General features: G+C 46.3%; 1 protein-coding gene and 1 non-coding gene across 2 annotated transcripts; one reads left to right on the plus strand and one right to left on the minus strand.

Annotated features, from left to right (window-relative positions):
- Positions 1-988: 988 nt before the first annotated feature.
- On the minus strand, positions 989-22,143 carry GABRQ (gamma-aminobutyric acid type A receptor subunit theta). The gene is made up of 9 exons (XM_040467473.1): positions 21,748-22,143; positions 19,505-19,593; positions 12,764-12,831; positions 10,824-11,044; positions 8,767-8,849; positions 8,160-8,297; positions 7,471-7,623; positions 5,685-5,935; positions 989-5,055 (listed from the first exon to the last, which is right to left on the minus strand). Exons 1-9 carry the CDS (start codon positions 21,894-21,896, stop codon positions 4,075-4,077), a joined length of 2,133 nt encoding a protein of 710 aa, XP_040323407.1. The 5' UTR covers positions 21,897-22,143; the 3' UTR covers positions 989-4,074.
- Positions 6,786-6,971, plus strand: LOC121025100 (U2 spliceosomal RNA). The gene has a single exon (XR_005787942.1). It is a non-coding gene; the product is annotated as a U2 spliceosomal RNA (small nuclear RNA).
- Positions 22,144-22,565: the final 422 nt, after the last annotated feature.

Raw genomic sequence — 22,565 nt, forward strand, 5'->3', positions numbered from 1 at the left:
GAAACATATCACACATCCTCACAACAAAATGACACTCTGAAGAGACAGAGGATGCCCTTCCTGTGGTAGTGGTGGAGAAGGAATTCTAGAGGGAAAGTTAATGGGATAGCCCATGTGAGGAAAAGGAAGGAAAGCTGTGCAGAAAAGTGAAGTGAGGGTTGCTCCATCCCAATCTCAACAAGACCCTTCCCTCTGCTCAAGCTGTGAATTATCTTACCATAAGCACTCTCTGATTGGCTGGGGCTGAGAATGGCTCTGTGGGCTGAACCCTAGTAGTTCTAGTATCTAGCCCTGCTAGATACTCTGCACTTCAGAGTTACTTGGTGTGGGGTGAGGAGTGGGAGGGGATGTAGGCAGCTGGCTGAGGATAGGGCTCCACAATGACACTGACGACAGAACACACATAGAAGACAACAAGGGGAGATCTGGCAATTTTCAGGCTAAAATGACCAAGTCCATGAAAAACTCAGAAGGTTCAAGTTTCTGCAAAGGTGTCATTGCCAAACCTCCACCTAACCTTGACAACCTCACGCAGTGTGAGTTGCAGTAGAGTTCAACTGCTCTCATTGCAGCACATTAGGGCAAGATGTTCTTTTTTTATTTTATTTATTTATTTTTGGGAGAGAGAGAGACAGCGTGAGCAAGGGAGGGGCAGAGAGGGAGACCCAGAATCCGAAGCAGGTTCCAGGCTCTGAGCTGTCAGCACAGAACCCGACACGGGGCTCGAACTCACAAACTGCGAGATTGTGACCTGAGCCGAAGTTGGTCGCTCAACCGACTGAGCCACCCAGGTGCTCCCGAGATGTTCATTTTAAGGTATAAATATTTTATCTAGCTATGTGGATCTACAGACATATTTACAACTGGCCTCTATGCCCTTCGTCTGTGCTCTGAAGCCTTCCTATGCACTGCTGCCAGACCAATCTTCAAACCCGCTTTCTGGTCCCCACTGCTCCAGTCTTTCTGTATGACATCACCCCAGATAGGCCACTCACTTCCTACAGGGCTCGACGGTCCTCTAGGATACTGGAAACCCAAATTCAAATCAACCAACCAATGTTTAGGCTCCAGGAAGCAAGACTTTCAATAGCCATGATGGGAGCTTCAGATTTGGTGTCATTGCTCTCCTCCCAACCTGTATCTTTCTGTGAGAGGTGTCCAAAAAGAAAGAGGCAATCTTAGATATTCCATTGGCAACTTTTTTGTTTTTAGCTGTTATCTGTGTGTGTGTGTGTGTGTATGTGCACGCATGTGCATGCACATGAATGAGGGTAATCGTGTGTGGTTGTGCATGTGAATATATATGTAGCTATATGTGAGTGTGCATGTCTTTGTGTATATATCCATTTAGTGCTGAGGGTGAGTATCCATGTATGCGTGACTGTCTATGTCTCTGTGGGTGTGTATGTGTAGGAGGCTATATCTGTATGTTGTGTGTATAGAAAATAAGAGACATGGCAAGCTGGACCGATCTAGACAGTCAGTCCCTGGGGCTCCCTTTGTACCTGTCTCCTTGGCCAATCCTCTCACCCCTATAACAATCTCTTTTCCTGGAGTGGGTAGGAGGAGGGATTTCTGGACTCCAAATCCAAGGCTGTCCAAAGATGCAGGATGGGTTATTACAGTGCCCCTAAAAGGGACCACTCCTACTGGCCATGCCTGCAGGCCTTTCCCAAGCACCTTTAGTTCTCTGCATCCAGTGCTACAGCTGATCCCCTGGGATATGTCTTCACATCACCCACCTGCTTTTGGCTGTCTTCAGCCCCTACACATGTTGGGCGTACAATGTGATTGCAATAAGGGAATAAGTTATAAAGGCTATATACAACTCCCTCTCCAGTTCTTTAGCTGTCTCCATCCATTGTCCACATATTTCTGTTCTTAATGCATCTTCAAGGAGCCCCCCTCAATCTCTGTCTTTGTTATGCAAACATTCGTTTCAGGACAAAGCAAAATGCTCTGCACTCCCAGCTTATCTCACATTTGAGCACTTCCTACCTCAAGGCACTAAACTGTCACTTCCTGGGACTACATTCACTTCTCCTATGTCTTCCGTCCAGGCGACAGCACAGATGGGTGGAGGGAGGAGGAGAAGAATGGATGGGGGCCGGGAGACACTGCTCCCTGGAACAAGGAATTGGAACGAAACAGTTAACCAGCCCGGCCAAATAAGGCCCCCCACATATGTGGAGGCCAAAGGAATTATGGTGGTTCCAGAAGAGCCACCAACAGGAAATAAATATGCTTTCAGGTGTATTTCCTTTCACACTCATTCAAATCAGATAAAGTAACATAGGTATGCACATATGCTGTCATATACACACAGCACATACCCATGTGTGTACACACAAGCACACACACTCTTTCCTAGGGGTATGCACACACATACACGCATCCACATGTTGTTATATATACACTCTTATACACATCAATATAGATTTACACTGATATACATAGAGCTGTACAGCTTCTCAAATGGTTGTATGTGCACACAAAATTGTTTTCATGCACACATACACTCAGCTATACACAGAAACACAAACACAGAAACACAGTTAAAAGGGTAGGTGGCTGAGGGGCTACGGGAGAGGCTGCCTGGGGAGGAAGGAGAAACACAGGCTGAGTGCTTGGCAAATCTTGTTCCCTGTGGCCTCTATTCATGAGGTGGAGCTGCTAAGAATGTTGGAGTGCAGGCTACTTTCTATTTCCCTTAGGAGCCCCACTGGGTGAGCAGTGCTCATGTTCCATGTGCTCAGTTCACACTCATTGGCTGGTCACTGGCCACTTCCAGCAGAGATGTTCCAGGTGCTATCAAATGAGGTCTGGTGCCTGGCAGATAAGCAGAACCCGATGGAGCACCCCCATTTGTAAAGGGGCAAGGAGAAAGGGGAACACTTCAGTTGAGAGAGTTAAAAGGACAAGAAGAAGGAAGAGCAAGTGGAGTGGATCTACCACTCACTGGCTGCATGTCCTCAAGCATGATACATAAGCTCCACTTGTTCCCCTTGGAACACTGAAGACAATGTGCTTTGCCTTCCTGCCTCACTGGGCTCCTGTGAGGGTGTGACACTGTGATGGGTCAGTGAGCTTGTTGACACTTGCTGTGCACTAGACAAATAAGATTACTATATAGAGATTCACGACAATTCTTCATTTGCTGTTCTAGACCAGAGGATGAAATAGCAAGCCAGAAATGTCCTGACCCTAGTCTTCATTTATCAAGTGCTTTCTCTGTAACTAGTGATCACATCAGCATCTGACCTAGGTGTACTCAGGCTGTGTTGTCAAGCGCTATGAAGCAGAATATAGACAAGAGAAGTTCCAATCCCTCCAAAGATGCTAGTTACATCTGGGTAATCTCCAAGTTGACCTCATCACCCCCTGTAAGCTCCTCCTGGAAACATGATCTCTCACTCTGACATCTCACTCAGTACCCCTACCCACTCATATTCCACTCCCAACCTCATGCCACAATGCCACACTCAAAATACAACAGAAAAAATAGTGGGGAAGAGGCACTTTCAAAGTTTCCCAAGTTCCCTAGTGCCATCCCCTTGCACTTTAAAGCCATGGCTAGCCCTTCCCCTGTGTACCTCTGTTCAACCCAGCTTGACTTTGTCCTGTAAAACCTTAATCAGGGGGTGAGCAAGACCATAATCCCTAGGAAGGAAAAACAGAAGAAAAAAAGTAATGAAAAAGAAAATTCAACACCTCGGGGGGACAGAAAAACCCCTAGAAATGTTTATGCATAGGGCTTGGATGCTTCCTCCATCCCCCCCAACCTGGCTCTGTCCTCTGAACATTTCTAGGGGCTTCTCTGTGCTTAATAGATGGTAGAAGTCTTTGGAAAGGTGATAGTCTTCTAGCAGAAAAGGGAAATCAGTGTGCTATTTACCTCCAACTCCTCCTCAATACCTTTCCTTCCAGTCAGAACGCATCCTTTCCAACCACTCACCACCTCATGTTTACAAAGAGAAAGGTAGAAATGATTCAACTGCCCAAATAACCACAAAGTAAAATGAACAAAGAAGGCAGAGTAGAATCAAGTGGAACCATGAAAAGAGCACTATGGGACTAATTGAGATGATACACCCAGTAAACAATGTTGAACACCACAAAGGCAAGAGGGAAGAGGATCCGGGACCACCTGTCGACCTTAGGGACATAGTCAGGGTGAAAGAGCTTGGAGGACAACCCTTCACTGAAGGAGCACCCAGGACTCGGGGGGCAACTGTCATCAGACTCTGAGTTACTATCCTTGCCTTGGTCAAAGCCCATGAAATCATCAACATTAAGGCTCCAGGTGCTGTCAAGATCACACTCGAGTTGCTTCTCAAGGTCAAGGTAGCCGCTCTCAACTTTGATGTCATCAGGCAAGCTACGGATCTCATCAAGGTTGCTACGGATCTCATTAAGGTTGCTACGGATCTCATCAAGGCTATAGCTTGCCTCTTGCACACACCTGTGGCTGTGGAGAAGCAGATGCCTCCCACTAGGGCCACAGCCACGACTCTCATCTGAGCTCGAGTTCTCTTCAGGGTCTTCTGGGTCATGGGTCTCAGCATGGCCATGAGCCTCCACACGGTTGCGGATTTCAGTAGGAATAACACTGTCATCAATCTCAAAACCATTAAAGCAAACGCCATAGCTGTGCAGGGCCTGCTCTGAGGTGGAGGGGAGATCGCTCAGGCTTTCTCTAGAGGCCATCCAGGCCTGCTCTGAGAGAGAAGATAGTGAGCTGAGGCTTTCTGAGGTGGCCAGTGGGGCCTGCTCTGGGATGGAGGTCAAAGAGCTGAGGCTTTCGAGGCTTGCCAGACAGGCCTGTACTGGTGTGGAGAAAGGAGAGCCACTTTCATCTTCTATGCTAACCTGGTCATCCTTTAAGGAGATAGTAGGTAGACTTACAAAGTCAGTAGGTTCACATCCTACATGAATAAGCACTGGTGGTGGGGAGGGAGGAGGGAGAGGACTTTCCTCAACAGCAATTGCAATGTGATTGTTGATCTCTTCCACTGACAGAATCATTTCTTCCTGGGATCTCCGGCGTGCAAGGGGCTGAGGAACAAGACCAAAAGTCTGTTAGCATGTAAGGGAAATCCATGGTGGCTGCCAAGCCTGTGTCTCCCTGGGGCAGCTGCTCCCTCTGGAGTGCTGTGTGGTGGATGGAGGCAAGGGCTCCTCAGGCAATGTGGCTGGGCTCCCTGTGAAGGAGGGGGTACTGCTGGACATTAATGTACTGCCAGCAACAAAAGTCTCAGCATGGCTTTGGGAACTGAAAGAGCAAAGGAAGGAGCGGTAGACCAACACCTCTGCTGCCTATCTTTTCCTTTCAGCCTGCCTGTGTTCCTCTTCCCTCTGGTTCCATCACCTGCCCTTGGAAAGTATGCTAAGTGGACTGGATTTGAAGTCAAAAGGTCTGGGAAAATCTAGTTCTGCCACTTACTGCTTTGTGACTTTAGGACAATGATTTGACCTGTAAAGGAGTGATGATAAATTGTTCTATTTGTTATCTGGTGTGTGTGTGTGTCTGTGTTGTGTGTTTGAGCACACACACACACACACACATGTGCTGTGTGAGGCTAAAAGGAGCTAAGAAATGTGAAAGGGTCAAGTGCTAAACTTAGGTTTTAATATGTGCCCAATCCCTAATCAGGGAAAGCTGATTGTCAGTCAAAAAGCCAAACCTGCAGCATCAATTCTTGGTAGCGGTAGCGGGCCATGACTCTTCGGGCTCTCCTGTGTCGCCTGAGTCTGCGCCGGGATCCACCTCGGCTGTAGAAAAGATAGTTGATGTAGACATATTCCAGCAAGGACAGGAACACGAAGAAGAAGCATACGACCATGTAGATGTCAATGGCCTTAATACAGGAAATTTGGGGGAGTTTATCCCGCAGATGTGAGTTGATGGCATTCAGGATGAGCATTGAAGTCAGACCTGTAAAGAACATGGCAGGGTTAGGATCCTCAGGTGGCTGAAGTTCTTGGCAAGCCATCAGGTCCACATCCCACAGGAAGGGAGCAACGATCATCTCTGGGATAAGGAGGACTCTCAGCAAAATGCCTTCAACTCCCTAGGCCTGGGGACTTTGCTCAAGTGCTCTCTTTGCTCCTCCCTGCCCCCCCCCTCAGCTTTACACCCAGTCATGCTTTGATGATTCAGTGACTTCTCATTGTTCTTAGGGTCAAGTCCAAAATCTCCAGCCATGGTTTCACAGTGACTTACATCTCCAATCTCTTTTGCCTTCCGACACATGGGCTTTCCTTTAGATCACATCCCTCAGAAAGGTTTGTGAGCCCTTAAAATATTACACAAATGTTAAAGGCTTAGTCCAACATGTGCTCCTAAAGAAGGAGGCCGAGGAGTCTGCCCCAAAGATGGTGATGGAAAACCAGACCTGGATGTGGGGCACACTGGGGCCAGATAAACTTGGGAGCTGATCTCTTAGGCCCCTCCTTGGTACTGCTCAAAACCCTCTTGTTTTCCCCATTGCTTGGACACGAAGTTCTAACTGCTAAAATTGGGATCTCAAGGTCTTTCCAATTCAACCCTCCCGTCTTTCTGCTATTCTCCCTATTTCCCCAGCTCTTGCCCCAGGCCCTCTGTGATCTAGTCCCCTCTTAGGGCCCCTGTGCCTTTTAACAGCAATTTCCTGTTTTAGTGAATGACAAGTCTTATGCCTCTGCCTCCCACAAATCCTGAAAACCCAGTTTGAGCAACATTTTCTTGGTGTAGTTTTAGACAACAAGACCTGGGTCATTTCCTCCTCTAGAATCTCCTAGCATCTGTTGCTTCTCGGCCTTTTGGCTAAGATCAAGTGTAGAATCTCCTAGCATCTATCTTAGCATTCCATTAGACACTCATTGAGGGCAAGCTTCTCTGGAAGTCCTCTGATGCCTAGTAGGACATTTTGCTATGTTGCTCAATCTATGTTTATTGTATTACATTTCTACACATCTTTAAAAAAATTTTTTTAATGTTTATTTTTGAGAGAGAGAGAGACAGAGTGCAAGTGGGGAAGGGGCAGAGAGATACAGAATCTGAAGCAGGCTCTAAGCTTTGAGCTGTCAGCACAGAGCCCGATGTGGGGCTCCAACTCACAAACTGTGAGATCATGACCTGAGCCGAAGTCGGACGCTTAACCGATTGAGCCACCCAGGCACCCCTGCTGTATTACATTTCTGATCTAAATTTATGACCTGTTCATTTATGTATCCAGCAAATAATGAATTCTAATACTTTGGGCCCAACATATCAAGATCCTATCCCTGTTGTTTTTTCACACTTGTCTCCAACATCAGTGTCTCTGCTAGGGATTGGCTGAGGACCTGTATAAATGCCTGTTGGGCAGGCACCATATTGCTTCCTTGCCTGTGCAGTCACATACCACTCCAGGTATTCCTTTCTTATTGTCAACTTTTTTTCTGAGCAAGATGATCCAAGTTCCTCCTCGGGATGAGGACAGGACCTACCAACTGTCACCCTGGCTGCAGAGGATTCATAGTTCATCCAAAACGATATCCAAGAGACAACAGTGGTGAGAACAGTAGGCCAATAGATCTGTACAAGGTAGCTGGTGACTTCCCTCTGGACCAGGAACCTCAGTATCAGACGTACATAGGAACCTGGCAAGGAGACATACTGGTATTAGGGTGGCAGGGCTGAGGGGATTTTCAGGGTGAAGTGCAGGATGGAGGAGGGGAAGCTGATGGGCAGTTCAGCCTCTACTATTCCAGCCTGGGCAGTTTGTAGATCTGACCCTATTTGCTGCCTTAAGGCCAGTGACAGTGGCATGTAAGTAGGCCCATATGGCATAGTGAGTCTGTTCTCTCCTCCTTCCTTCCTCACTTGCTTCATGTCAACTGGAGTTTTGAAATGGGAGATACAGGATATTTCAAAGCTGCAAACAGATGGAGGGGGAGAGGCTGGCTTTAAGAGGAGGCCTATTTTTATCAGCAAAAGCATGAACCTTTTATACCTGTAGAGTGTCAAACCCAGCCAAGTGCTTCCACATCCATTTCCTCATTTTGAAGGGGGTTTGGGAAGGTGTACAGAGCCAGAAGGAAATAGGTCAGGAGTGCAGAGGTCAAAGGCAGAGAGATGTCCAGGAGTTTACCAGGGTACAAAAGAGAGAAGAAATAGGAGAGAATATCAGACCCACCTGTGTAGAAGAACACCTCTTTGCTAGCCATTGTTTTCCCCAGGAAGCTGAACTGAGGAATGTGCAGCTTCTCAGTCCCCTGGATGGCATTCCCATTGCCTTCCCAGTATAATACAATGTCTTCAACCGTGTAGCCATCTGGGAGAGGGAAAGAAGCAGGTCGGTCTGAGAAAGCAGGCATAGGCAGATTTTACACCAGAGCAGTCTGTGGAACCCAAAGAATGGCTGGAACCTGCACATTTGGGGCACCTTTGTGGTTTGCTGAGTCTGAGCACAGAAGAGGGGGGAGCTTGGAAAGGGAATTCTCACTTTGGAATTTCTCAGCCAGGAAAGAAAGCAAACAGATGTGCTCCTGCACACTAGCTTGTACACAACTTCCCAATAGCAAGGTACAATTTCCTCATGGGACTATTTACACATTAAAGTCCACCTTCTCCCAGATACTCTGTATATACCTCTGTCTGTCTGTCTGTCTACTGAGGAGAGAGAGGATGGGGAGGGATGGAGTAGGGGAAATATGCTATCCCTCTCACTCTCTACTCTGCTTTTGGTTTCTGGATAACCATAACCCCAAGTAGAAATGAGGGGCCTTGGAGGACATACGTACAGCTCTCTACTTCCAGCTTGCAGGTCTGCTTGTCCAGGGGGAATTTTTGCAGATTTAGGGAACAAGCTGCTGTGGTGGTAAGTCTGCAAAGGAAAAGCAGAAGGAAGGGAAAAGCGAATCAAGTTCAGGCAAAGAACCATTCCTGAGAAGGCTGCAGGGGTGTGCAGGAGAGAGGTACTCCAAGTGCTGACTCACCTAACATCTTCCCATACTGCCTACACTAGAACTGGGTCCTCTTCTCCCTCCAGTGTTTCTTTCCTTCTTTTTCCTCTTCATTTCCTTCCTTTCTCTCTAGAGGAAAGCTAAGTTGCACTTGTGGAGGGAGGAGAGAGGGAATGTATATGCCAACAAGTCTGGCAGGGCTTAAAGAACAGGTGTGTGGCATGTCAGGAAGTCTCAGGGCATCAGAATGGGAAGGGCTCTTGAGGAAACTGGATGGAGAGACAGAAAGTGGAGTTTCTTGCTGAAGAGGGAGCAAGGCTACATTGGAGCAGCTGATGTGCCAGATCCCATGTGGAGTGCCCGTATGTGTCGTGCAGGCATGGATGTGAGCTGTAGCACAGGCCCACCTTTGGCTAGGAGAGGTGCTCCCATAGCACTCTCATCTCTGCGTATCTGCCTAAGTACATGGACCACTGGAGCTGAGCAAATTGCCAGTAGTAGGTATAAATGGGTAGGAGGTATTAACATATCTAAGGTGGGTCATGCAGTGTTGGGCAGGGGCTTCAAGTTGCCAGGTGGTGCGTCTGTGGGAGGAATCTGAGGAAGGATCTTGGAGGAGCTAGGGAAGTGGGAGGAATGGCCTGTGGGAAAGAGGATAATTACAAACGTTCTCTGCAGCCTCCGCTGGGAGGCTGTCCCCTATCCGTTATCCTGCCCTTCCCAGCTGCTAATCCCAGTGTAGTCCCTTTCAACCCTTTAAGCAATTTCCATTTTGTACACTGGGTAGAGATGTGTGTGTGTTTCTCCTTTCTATGAATCCTCCATGCAGCGTTTATCAGCTGAGGACCCCTTTTAATGAAACAGGTATGACCAGTCATCTGTTCCTTGTAAGTTTTGTTGTTCTTTAACTCTAGCACCTTGGGCCATGGAGAAAGAAGGGAGAAACAAAGGGATAGAACAGGAGCACCCAAGAGAAAGAGAGACTCAGAGACAGGGGCTGAACCCTGGCACAACTACCTTTTGGAAAAATTTTCTGAGCTACATTTATCTCTTATGCTCGTCTTAAGTGATAGTTTATAAGAGATGATGCTGTGGGGAGAGCCTTGGTGACCATATACTGTGCTATAAATAAGCCAGTGAGGATTTCCAGCATGTGCACATCCTATGTGTACAGAGCCATAGACAATAGACATATATTGCACACCGTGGGCTCCCCTGCATGATGCAAATATGACCAATGGCAGAGATTGGTCCCCTTCCCTCATTACATATGGGCTTCAGCATTCATTTGTCTCCCTCCCTCACTGCATGGAAGAGAAAAGAAACAAAGATAAATAACAGAATGTATAGAACGCTAAAGTGGAGGGGCGCCTGGGTGGCGCAGTCGGTTAAGCGTCCGACTTCAGCCAGGTCACGATCTCGCGGTCCGTGAGTTCGAGCCCCGCGTCAGGCTCTGGGCTGATGGCTCAGAGCCTGGAGCCTGTTTCCGATTCTGTGTCTCCCTCTCTCTCTGCCCCTCCCCCATTCATGCTCTGTCTCTCTCTGTCCCAAAAATAAATAAATGTTGAAAAAAAAATTAAAAAAAAAAAAAGAACGCTAAAGTGGAGGGACAGCTCTTTGAGTTGAGGTAATCAAGGAGGATTTCTTGACAAAGAGAGCATTTAAGTTAGGGATTGAAAGATGGGCAAGGTGTGGGGACAGGACAGCCAAGGATGGTTGTGGAAAGCTCTGAAGGTTTCACTTTGACTACTGGGTAGGATGAGTGAGGGGGCAGCACAAGACAGATGTGGAAAGCTGTGGGCTCCTTTGTGTGTCTCTTACAGTGTGTTTATGGGATACTCATTTGGAAGAAGGAAGCCTGTGAGGATGGTCCTCAAGTGCCTGGGGAAACTCACCGGATGCCATACCGCACTGTTCCATCTGGATGAAGCTGAAACACACGATTTTCCACAGTCACATCATGCACAAAAGCATCCTTGCTATTTAAAAAGTAGCAGTCAGGGACCCACAACTTCTCTAGCATCCGATAGTCCAGGGTCAAGTTCAGGTTGGTTTCATAGTATGCTAAACGTGGATCTTTCCAGGTCTGATGAAAAAACATTGTGATCGTATAGTCCTGGGGAGAGAAAGGTGAATCCCAGCTGTAAGTGAGGTTGTCCTCCTCTCCATCCTCACAGTGTGTGTGTGTGCATGAAGGTGTATGAAATATATCACAAATATAGATGAGTACTGAAATATGTAAGAATGTTAAATGTTAAAAATGAACTTCAAAAAAAAAAGAATACCTGAAATTCATGTAATTAAAATCCAGGTTAAGAAATGAAACATTACCAATAACTTTAAGTTTCAATGTGTTCCTTCTAGAACATATTCCCCACACCTACCTCCCAGCAGTATCCATTATCTTAGATCTTAATGATAATAGTTTTGTTGCTGTTTGTTAGAATTCTGTTGTCTATGTGTATATTTCTAGGAAACACTGCTTGGACCCATTTAAAAAAAATTTTTTTTCCAAATGGAATTACACTGTATGTATTATATTTGTGAGATTCATTCAAGTTGATGTCTGTTAATAAAATTTGTTCATATGAATATACTACATATACACCACTGTGTGAACACATGATACATACCCAAATCAACATTAAATAAGAATTATGAAGTGAAAGTTCAAGTTTACACCCACACTGAGGACAGATGAGATTTCTCAATGCTCCTGCCTGGCCAGCTCCTGCCTGGTATGGTCTGACTTTTGACTTTTGCCAATCTGGTGGGTATGTGATGGATTCTTGCTCTGGTCTTAGTTTGCACTTCACTGACTAATAATAAAGTCAAGTATGTTTTCACATATTTGCTACTTGGTTTTCTTCACAAATTTTCTAATCATTTTTTTCTTTTTTAAATGTTGATTTATTTTTGAGAGAGAGAGAGGGGAGAGAGAGAGAGAAAGAACACACACGTGAGCGGGGGAGGGACAGAGAGAGAGAGGGGACAGAGATGGGGAGAGATGTGCAAATCAAACCCATGAACCAGGAATGGTGGCCTGAGCTGAATCAGGTGCTCAACCAACTGAGCCACCCAGGCACTCCTCTAGTCATTTTTCTATCATTTTCAAAATATTCTTATTAATTCACAGGACTTATGTATACTTTCAATATCAGTTCTTTGTGTTGCAGATATCTCAGTCCACTCTGACTTATCCTTTTACACTTATACTGGTTTTGTCTGTTTTGCAAAACAGAAGTTCCAGACGTTTTGGCTAGATAGAATTTAAAATAGTTGAAATTACCAGTATTTATTTTTATGGTTTTATGCTTTCTGCTTTCTATGTCTTTTTATTTATTTTTTTAAAAGGGCTGTGTAACTTTTTTTAAAAAAACTTTATTTTTGAGAGAGAGAGCATGTGTGAGCAGGGGAGGGGCAAAGAGAGAGGAGACAGAGAATCCCAAGCACTGTGCTATAAGCACAGACTCAGATGCGTGGCTCAAACTCAGAAACTGCAATATCATGACCTGAGCTGACATCAAGAACTGGGCGCTCAACTGACTGAGCCACCCAGGGGCCCCTCTATGTCTTTTTAAACAAGTCCTACCACAAAGACACAAACACAGTATTCCATATTATCTTTTAAAAACTTCATAAGCCTTTCGCTATTAGGTCTATAATCCATTTGGGTTTATTTATTTTTTGTTCCAGTGGCTATAGTTTACAAAACCTACCATGTTCATCTATGTGGGCTCTGTTGTGAGTCAGGACAATTGGAGTTGGCTTATGACTCTGCTCCTTGCCACATGTCCCTTGTCCCCAGGCCCATGGCTGAAGGTGACACACTTACCATAGTCATTTCTGAGATCTGTTCAATACTGGAGACATAGATAGATACTCCCACAGGCACAGGGGCACCTACAAATGGGAAGACACTATTACATGCAGGGTATGATAAAGCATGCACTCAGGAGCAAGCCTGGGTTTGGACCCCATCTTGACACTTACTAGCTGTGTGACCCTGAATAAGTTTCCTAACCTCCATACTGTTTTCCAGAGTGGCTGATGTTCCTCAAAAAGTTACAAATAGAACTGCCCTATGATCCAGCAACTGCAGTACTAGGTATTTACCCAAAGAATACAAAAATACTAATTTGAAGGGATACATGTGCCTCAATGTCTACAGCAGCATTATCTGTAGTAGCCAAACTATGGAAACATCCCAAGTGTCCACTGACTGATAAATGGATAAAGAAGATACAGTATACATACACACCCAAATGTATATATAGGTGCTAAGTCACTTTCTCAAGGCACTGATAGGTTTTTATATCTTAACGTATTTGTCAGAGTTCTTCACTGATGACCCACTTTTTACAGAGGCAAGTATGATGCCAGAATAAATTTTCATATATATATATGAATTGCCATATTAAATGAGATTGTTTATAAAACATAACCACACACACACACACACGCGTGCACATGCACACACACACACACACACACACACACACAGGAATATTACTCAGCCATAAAAAACGAATGAAATCTTGCCATTTTCAATAACATGGATGGAGCTAGAGAGTACTATGCTAAGCAAAATAAGTCAGTCACAGAAAGACAAATACCATAGGATTTCACCCATATGCGGAATTTAAGAAACAAATGAGCAAAGGGAAAAAAGAGGAATAGAGGAAAACCAAGAAACAGTCTCTTAACTCTAGAGAACACAGTGATGATTACCAGAGACGAGGGGGAAAATAGGTGATGGGGACTATGGAGTGCACTTGTTGAGATGAGCACTGGGTGATGTATAGAAATGTTGAATCACTAGATTGTACACCTGAAACTAATATTACACTGTATGTTAACTATACTGGAATTTAAATAAAAATTACCAAAAAAAAAGGTTACCTAATCTCTCTGAGTGCAAGTTTCCTCATGGGTAAAATAGGGATAATGATAGCACTGATCTCATAATTAACACGAGCTAAGCTCTTACAGCTGGGCCTCGCCCATGATATGATGAAGGTAAGATAAAGAGAAAATATGGAGATGAAGCACTCTTTTTCCAAATGGTTTTCTGATAAAAATTCAAGAGCAATGAGCCCAAAAACAGAGCTAAGATTTGTGGTGTGTATGAACATATTTGTGTGAGTGCATGTGAGTGTGTCCATATGTGAGTTAGTATGTGTCTTTGTGTGAATGAATGTGTGAGTTGTGCACATGAGTGTATGTGAGCATATTCACATACATGAGCAAATCTGTAATTGTGTTCACGTGCAGGTGACTATGCCAGTGTATATACACGAGAGTATTGAGGATGTCTGCCTGTAAGCCATTTGTGTGCTTAAGTGTGTTGTGTGTCAGTAAATGTGTGTTCATATGCAAATGAATTTGAATGTGTGTTTGAGTGTGCAACTATGAGTGAGTGAATGTGTGACTGTATGAGTGTATGTGAGCTTGTTAATGTGCAAGGGAATGTGTGAACATGGGTGTATTTGTGAACTTACTTGTGTGTGTAAATGTGTGAGTATATGTATGTGAGCATGTCCATGCCTATAAGTGAATTTGTGTGTTCATGTGTGAGTGAATGCATGAGCATGTTTGTATGCTTGTATATGCTGCATGTAAGTAAGTGTGTAAGCACATGCAAGCATGTAGGCAGGTTGATGTGTGGGAGTGTATGAATGTGCTCATGTGCAAGTGAATGTGTGAACATGTATATATTTGTGTGTGTGAGCAAATTTCTATGTTCATATATGTTAGCATGTTAATGTATGAGTACATTCATGTGTGTGAGTGAATTGGTGTTTTCATGTATGTGAGCATGTTTGTGTGTGAGTAAATGTGTGAACATGTACATGAGTGGATGTGACCATGTCTGCATGTATAAATATTGAAATATTCAAGTGTTTTGTGGGAGTAAATGTGTGAGTATGTCTATAAATATGAGTGCATTCATATGTAAGTGTGGGTGAATGTGTGAGTCTATGTGTGTTTGTGAGGTAGCAAATATGTGAACGTGTATGTATTGAAGTGTATTGTGTGGGAGTAAACATGTGGGTTGTCTGAGTCTGTTCACATGTGAATGTATTTGTATTTATATGTGAATGTAATGTATTCATAAGCATGTCCATGTGTGAGTAAATGCATGCTCATGTTTGTATGTTAAAGTTGTGTTTACATGAGTGTATGTGAATGTTTGTGTGTTGGATGGATGTGTCTGTGTGTATGAATATGCTCATGTGTCAGTCTGTGTGTGGGCATGTTAAGTGCATGTGTGAGGGAATGTGTAATTGAATGTGTTTGTGTGAGTGAATGTTTAGGAAGGTAAGTGAACTTCTGAGTGTGTGACTGTATGTGTCTGTGTCATTGTGCATGAGCATGCTTATTGTGTAATATGTGAGTTGTTTGCATATGTGACCTTATTTGTATGCAAGTTTTAAGTGTGATTAGTGATCACACTTATATTCTCACACTCATCATACTTATACATGTGGGGATATGAGTCTATGTAAGCACATTTATGTGCTTGAGTGGATGTGTGAGCATGTTTGTGTGTGATTGAATATGAGCATACATGAGTGTCCTGGTGTGTAATTGAATGTGTGACCATGCTGATGTGCAAGTGAATCCATGAACATATTCACATATGTTAGTGTGTCATTGTGCAGGTATAAGTGAATGTGTGAATATATCTGTGCATGTGGATATGGATGTGCCTTAATGTGTGAGCCTGTGTGTGTGAATTGGTAAATATGTGAGCATGTTCATGTGTATAAGCACCTCATGTGTGGGTGAATGCATGAGCCTGTTTGCATGCAATCATGTTAATGTGCATGTGTAAGCACGTACACATCAGTGTATGCAAGCATTTTTTGTATGTGGACGAATAAGAGTTATTTATGTGTATGGATGAATATTTGAACATGTTAATGTGTGTATGTCCATGTGTGTGAATATCCAAGCATGTGTGTGTGCGCATGTTTCTATGTGTGTGAGTGAATTTGGCAGTGTCTGTACATGGGAGCATGTTTGTATGCAAGTTTGAGTGAATGTGGGAGCAGAGGCATATGAATTTATGTGTGTGAATAAATTTTTGAGTGTGTTTGTGAGAATATGTTCATGTGTGTATGTGAATGTGTAAGCATGTTTTGTATGTACACAGATGTGTGCACACGTGTAAATATGTGAGTGCAGGTAAGCATGTATACTGAATTTATGAGTGAATGAACTTGTGAGTTTATTCCTGTGAGTGCATGTGTGAGGATGTCTGTGTATGTTGATATGTGTGTTTCAATGTGTGTCTGTAGGAGTGTATTTCTGCCTCCTGCTTTCTTTTTTGGGCCTAGGTGTTAGCACTGCCCATTCAAATGTGATAATGGATGTGAAAATATGTAGTAAACTATAAAGTGCTGTGGAAAAACACTTTTTGCTGTTTCCTATTGGCTCAAAGCTGTCTTCACCTGGCTCCACAGCTAAGCCATTATTCTATATGTATTACACCGCACTGCTGCTATGGGTACATGTGTGACACTTGCAATTTACCTGCTGGCTTCACTGCAGGCTGATGACCCAGAAGCTGAGCAGAAAAGAGGGAAAAGGCTTATCTTATCCCAATGCTTCAGTGACCTGGGATTGGGCATCAGCATATGAATGGCAGCTGAGAGGTAAATGGGCCTTTCTGAGAGGCCACAGCCCAGACTCCAGAATTTAGGGCTATTGTGAATGATCCCCAGCACTGTATGTAGTGATAGAGGTCTCTAGAAATGCAGTTCTTTATTATAGCTTGTCAGGCTCCTTACATGCCTTTAGAGAGTGGAAAGTGTGTTAAGCAGGCAACTAGTCCTAGAGGGGCCATCCATCCCCTGACACCTCACTCTTGGGTCAGGCTTGTCATCTTACACCATTTTGTGCCAATCAGGCAGCCCCATCCCTTCCAGTGGAATTCTGGGGGACCTGAACCCTAAAGGGCCAAGACATAGCCCTGCGCAAGGGTCAACTGGGAGCTGAAATGTAGTCCATAAGTCCTGGCCTGGGGATGTAGCCTGGAGGAAGGAAACCTGGAGCTGTTTTCTAATTTACTCACCTAGAGGGGACACCTTATGAGAGATTAGCCAAGGTATCCCATGGAGGGAAACAAAAAGTTTCCAGATAAGGTGTGTAAATGCTATCTCTGTGGTGATGGCCTCAGCTCCATATTCCTTCCTGATGGGCTCAGGAAGGCAGAGAGGGGTTAACCACTTCCTCCCTCTTGGAAATTTTGCTACCCCAAGTCCTTGTCCTCCCTAGCAGCCATCAGAGTACGGGAGGAAAAGCAGATAAATGGAGGAATGGTGAAGATGTCCCACTCATTCCTTCACTCTGTGCCTACATTGTGCCAGGTGAGGAACTAGGTGAAGTCCTCAGGGACCTGCCTTTTGCAATACTGTAGAATCCCACTTCTCTTGCCCAGAAAGAAGCAGCTTTGTTAACTTCCCCTGGCTCTTCCTTCTCCTCCTCCTCTCAAGGAAGTAATAAGGCTCACACAGCCTCATTACTGACCCACTGAACCTGACCACGGTTAGGTGAGGCCTCTGCATGTGGGGGGTGTGTATGTGTGTGTGTCTGTCCTTGAATCTCTATATCACTTCAGACACAGAGGGGAATTTGATTCTGTGTCTAGTGGGAAGCATTACAGGGAGTCCTGGGTTACCGCAAAGGTGAAACCCTGGACCCAGTGTCTCATTGATTGGCAACCCCCTCCCTACCCTATATAACAGTCCCAGACTGAGTCTGTAGTGCCTTCTTCTCTCTAAATGCTAGAAGGTCCTGCATTGTCCTTGCTCTCCCACCTTCATCTACTGTTTGGTCAAATCAAGGACCCATCTTTCCTCATACGCCCCAGGTGTACATGCCTATAAAGCTTAGTGTACTCAGGTTAGGAATCAGGTATAAACAAATTTGCGTTAGCTCAAAAGACACTGGTGTGGTGCCTTGGAGAGACTGGACCAGCCACACCAGATAATCCCCAGAGGGTGGTCCTTGCCCCGGCTCCCTCCCCCTGATGCTGGATGCTTGCAGGGATGGCAATCTGAAACAGTGGGAAGGGTGTGCTTGGTGTACATGAATGGCTGTTGGATAGTCTTTGCTGAGAAACACGAAAATGAGGAAAGGAGAAAGTGTAGTAGCTACCCCCTTGACAGCCACCAGCGCTTGGTGCAGCTGTTCAAAAACCAGTGTCACTCAAGAGTGCTGGCTGTGCTCTAGCATCTGAATGTCCACACTGAAAGAGCCTGACTTCTGCCCTCTCCACTCCAGCTTTCTAATGCCCAGTGCACACTCACCTTACTTAGATCCAGGACTGCACCTTCTGTCCCGAGACTCAGAGGGAGCAACACAGCAAAAGCAACACCAGTCAAATGTCCCACTTCCAAAGCCTGGGGCCTTGGTTTTCCAGGTGGCTTTCCCAGCAAATCACAGCGCCCCCAGAATTCTGTTACCGGTCTACTACAATGTACACTTCCTAGCTGTGGGCCCTTTAGAGTGGAGGCATTGTGTTTTTGGAAGACTTCTATTCATATGTACAAATGTGAATCATTAGCATTCATTAACCCCTTAGAGTAGGTGTCTAGGTCTACCACCTGCAGGAAGTGGAGGGCTTTCTTCCACTCAGCCACTCTGATTTTTAGCTTTCTGTTTCCTTTGAGCTGAAATGTGACTAACTCTTATTTACTGACTGACTCCCCTTCCTTTTGTCTGTCCTTGGTCTAGGTTTCTCGGGTGGTCCCTGGAGAATGCTACTCCTTTTCTGTGGGGTTGGACTAGAATGCTTGTCCCCTAAAGCTGTGTGATTGAGCCCAGTCACCCTTTCCAAGGGTGGGGGGTAGGCAGGAATTAGAGGAGAAACTTATATATTGGCTTTGTGTTTCAGTTCCCTTGTCATTTCTCATCTTTGTGCTTGAGGTCTGACTGCGAGGCTAAGGGTTATATTTGGCAGTTAAATAAAGCCATCGAAACTCTGAGAGGTGATCAGGCTGGATTTATAAAGATCACACCGACTTGAATGTGTTGAATGAAAATGAACTTGGTGGAAGCTAAAGGCTTTGGTAAGGGGTGGCAGAGGTGGAAGTGCCTGGGACCCCGGTGGGTAAAGTAAACTAGACAGAGAAGACCATGCCCTTAGTTTTGAACTAGCTGAATGGGGCAACTGTCCAAAGTGCAAAGAATGTGTGCTCAAGTAGAAGAATGTGTGCCTCCCCACGAATGTAGCAGAAAACTCTAGTGCACAGTCCATTTCTTAGTTACTGCTTCTCCAGCCACACCCGGGAGTGCACTTCAGGCTGTTATAAGGGAAGGGGCAGAAAGGCCCCTTGCATAAGAAGGCAGAGAAGTGGAAGAGCAGAGCAGAAGGCCTGGGTGTTGGGGCCCTGAAAGTGCTCAGCTGAAGGTCTCCCACAGTCAGGAATGTGGGGTCTGGAGAGGCAAAAGTGTTGAGCCTGGGGAGTGCCAATGGGCAGCAGTACTGAGTGGAGCTGTCTTGTTGCATCCATCTCAGCTCTATTCCATGTCACACAAAGGCTTCTAGTATCTGGTTGTGTCTTACCTCCAAAATTTGGCCTCAGACGGACATCATATCTCGACAGCACCCTGTCCAAAATCTTGTGAACCACAGCTTCATTTGCACAATTTTTGCTGAAACAGAGAAATCACCAGTAAATGCTGGTCATCAGTAAATGCCACATTGCTTCTCAGAGGACAAACAGCAAAGAGCACCCCAGATGTCAACTTGTCAGGGCCTTCTTTTCTCCTGTACACATGCAGACATGTACAGTCATACATGTACACGTTTCTCCCCACTCCTCTCCCTCCCTAGAGTGAGTCAGCCAGAAGCGCAGCAGTGACGCAGACTCCTCTTTTCCCCCTCCCCCCCTTCCGCTTTTAGCCAGAGAATGGGGCACAAAGACTGGATACTTGTTACCAGGCAGGATTGGGGAGGAGCAGGGCATGACTAGAGGAGACAGTAGGGGAGGCAGAGAAGGGAGGGAATGGGCAAGTTCCGGACCTGGGATAAACACATTACTTCAGCCCCTTAAGAAGGCCCACCTTGCCATCAGCCTGGATGAAGCTTTCCAGGTTGGTGAAAGTCCTTCCAGGGGCACCTGACTGGCTCAGGAAAGGTCATATGGCACCCTCAGTGACCCCTCTGAGCCTCAGCGACATTTCCCCTACCTGGGCTAGGACCAGGCATTTTGTGGTTACATCTATGTAAATCTTATGTTTATACAACTCTGTTTTTAAGACTTGATATATGGCACATGACAGAGGGAGAGAGAGAGAGAGGGAGGGAGAGAAAGAGAGAGACAGAGAGAGAGAACTCTGCTCATGTAGCAGAGATTTAAGACCCTCACCCAACCAAACTGTTTAGATTTTGGGGGTTCAAGGGCTGTCCTCCAAAAGACATGTATTCTGAGAGCAGACATCTCTATAGCTAAGCATATGCTTCCAGCCTAGACGTGTTTTGAGTGAGCCCATGTTAAGTGGATCCAGCTCAGCCTTGCAGACAGCTGGCCTTTCTAGAAGTCTCTGAGGTTCATCTGATTCACCTACACCTTCAGTAGGGCTCTTTCCAGAAAAGGGGTTTGTGAATGAGAATAGGCCCTGGGCTTCACTACAATTTTTAGGATCTCTGACACATCCATCAGGGAACGTCAGCCCCTGCAAATCTGTGTGTGTGTGTGCGCGCGCGCGCGCACATGTGGACATGTGTGTGTGAGAGAGAGAGAGAGAGAGAGAGAGAGAGAGAGAGAGTTCACTAGCGCAGTCTGGTATGTTGGGTTGAGGACACTGCAGGGCTGTCTGCTGGAACCTTGCCCAACTATCCCCCCCGCCTTTTTTTCTGAATACATGTTCATTTCTGGTTTGTCATTAAAAAAAATCATTTCTAATCATCTTTAATTACAGAATTTCATTTTGCATTACTCCAAAGTGTACACATGCATTATTCCCGAATTAAAGCAATGCATTCCCGCCTGTTTAGTCCCACACATTACCCATATGCCAGAGCGCAGGATCCATGGCCACTGCAAACACACATTTCTGTGTGATCTACATGTAAAGACTGTTTAATATCTCTTCAGATATTTGCAGACCCAAACAAACTTGAAATCAAACAGAAAAACAAACAAACAAACAAACCCTGAATCTTAGAATGTTTTCACAGGACTAAGTACAAAAGCACACCCATCTCAGGCCACACAGGCTTATACGGTTATGCAGCTACTGATCCCACTGTCTGGGCTCCGATGAGGCTGAGTCAATAATTTCTATCTGCAGCATTGGAAAAGGTCCCTCACCGTTCAACACACATACAAACACACGCACGCGCCTCAGGGAACAGATTAAAATCCGGACTCAAACAGGTGTCTGTACTGTCTATGTTTTGTGAGTTGTCCACCCTGTACTGCTCCCCCTCCCAGTCCCCAGGTGCCAGTGGAAATGACTCGGAAAACCTGCCCAGTGCCTTAGTCCCGAGGGTGGATGGCAGACCCTGGTTTGAGGGCATGGTTTCCCCCCGCCCCCCCTCCTCCGCCCGTGGCTGCACTTAGGGCACACGCGGGGCTCTGTCAGGCGCCGCGGTAACAGGTGGGCTGAAGCACAGAGCTCTATCTCTACCGGTCGCCCCCACTTCCATCCCATCTCCCTCCAGGGACCGGACGGGCAGGACCCGCGCGCCATGACTCGGCAGCGAGCTGGGTTCAAGATACCCCAGCCCGCTCCGTCCAAGAGGCCCGAGGTGGCCCGCCGGTCCCTGTCGCCGCCATGCCCAGGCTGGCGGCACCCGCTTACCAGTCGAAGAGGTTCAAGATGACTTCGGGCACAGTGGGGGAGAGCTCGAAGTGGAATTTTGGGGTGGGACTGGGGTCGTTGCCCTCCGCGAGCCAGGTCCTGATGAGTAGCAGGAACACGGTGACTCGCAGCATCCCTCTCATACCCATGACCGCGCAGCTCGGGGCTGGAAGGCGCGAGAGACGGCAGTTCACAGCTGGGGAAAGGGACGGGGTGGAGGCAGTGCGGGGCCAGAGGGAGCTGGGGGTCGCTAGGAGTCTCTAAGGAGACAGTAGCGAGTGTATGGGAAGCAAGGAGCGCGGGGGTTGAGCGGGAGCCCAGAGCCCAGGAGGAGCAGCCCCCAACAGCTCTGCTCGACGCAGCAGTCCCGGGATGCAACCCGCCGCTGCGAAGTGCGCTCCGTCTGCAACCGCTCCTGGTTGCGACTGGACTCCGAGCCTGGATTCCAGCTGGCTCCGCCCCCTCCGACGGCAACACTGACCGAACCAATCCAGTGGGGGCCTGGAGCCGCACAAAAAGGCGCGCGCTGACGCCTCCGCCCTCACCCCGCGCGCAGCCCGGCCCCCCCGCCCCTTCAGGCCTCTGCAGTTGTCCCCCGGCCAGCTTCAGACACAGACAGAGGCGGGGCCAGGCCGGGAGAGGAGGACGGGATCCGGCTGCTGGGAACGGGACACAGATCCTTGACTTTGGGCACCCAGTGGGTCTTGCTCTTCCTATCTGCAAAAATGCAAAGTGTACGTTTCTTTTGGAATAGCGTGTACTCAGAGTTTGTTTGTAGTTGTTGTTTTTGCTGGTTTTTTGCGGTGGCTGGAGTGAGG

This window comes from Herpailurus yagouaroundi, unplaced genomic scaffold (genome assembly GCF_014898765.1).
Source record: "Herpailurus yagouaroundi ecotype Mexico unplaced genomic scaffold, PumYag 67493, whole genome shotgun sequence".
In the NCBI taxonomy this organism is placed as follows: domain Eukaryota; kingdom Metazoa; phylum Chordata; class Mammalia; order Carnivora; family Felidae; genus Herpailurus; species Herpailurus yagouaroundi.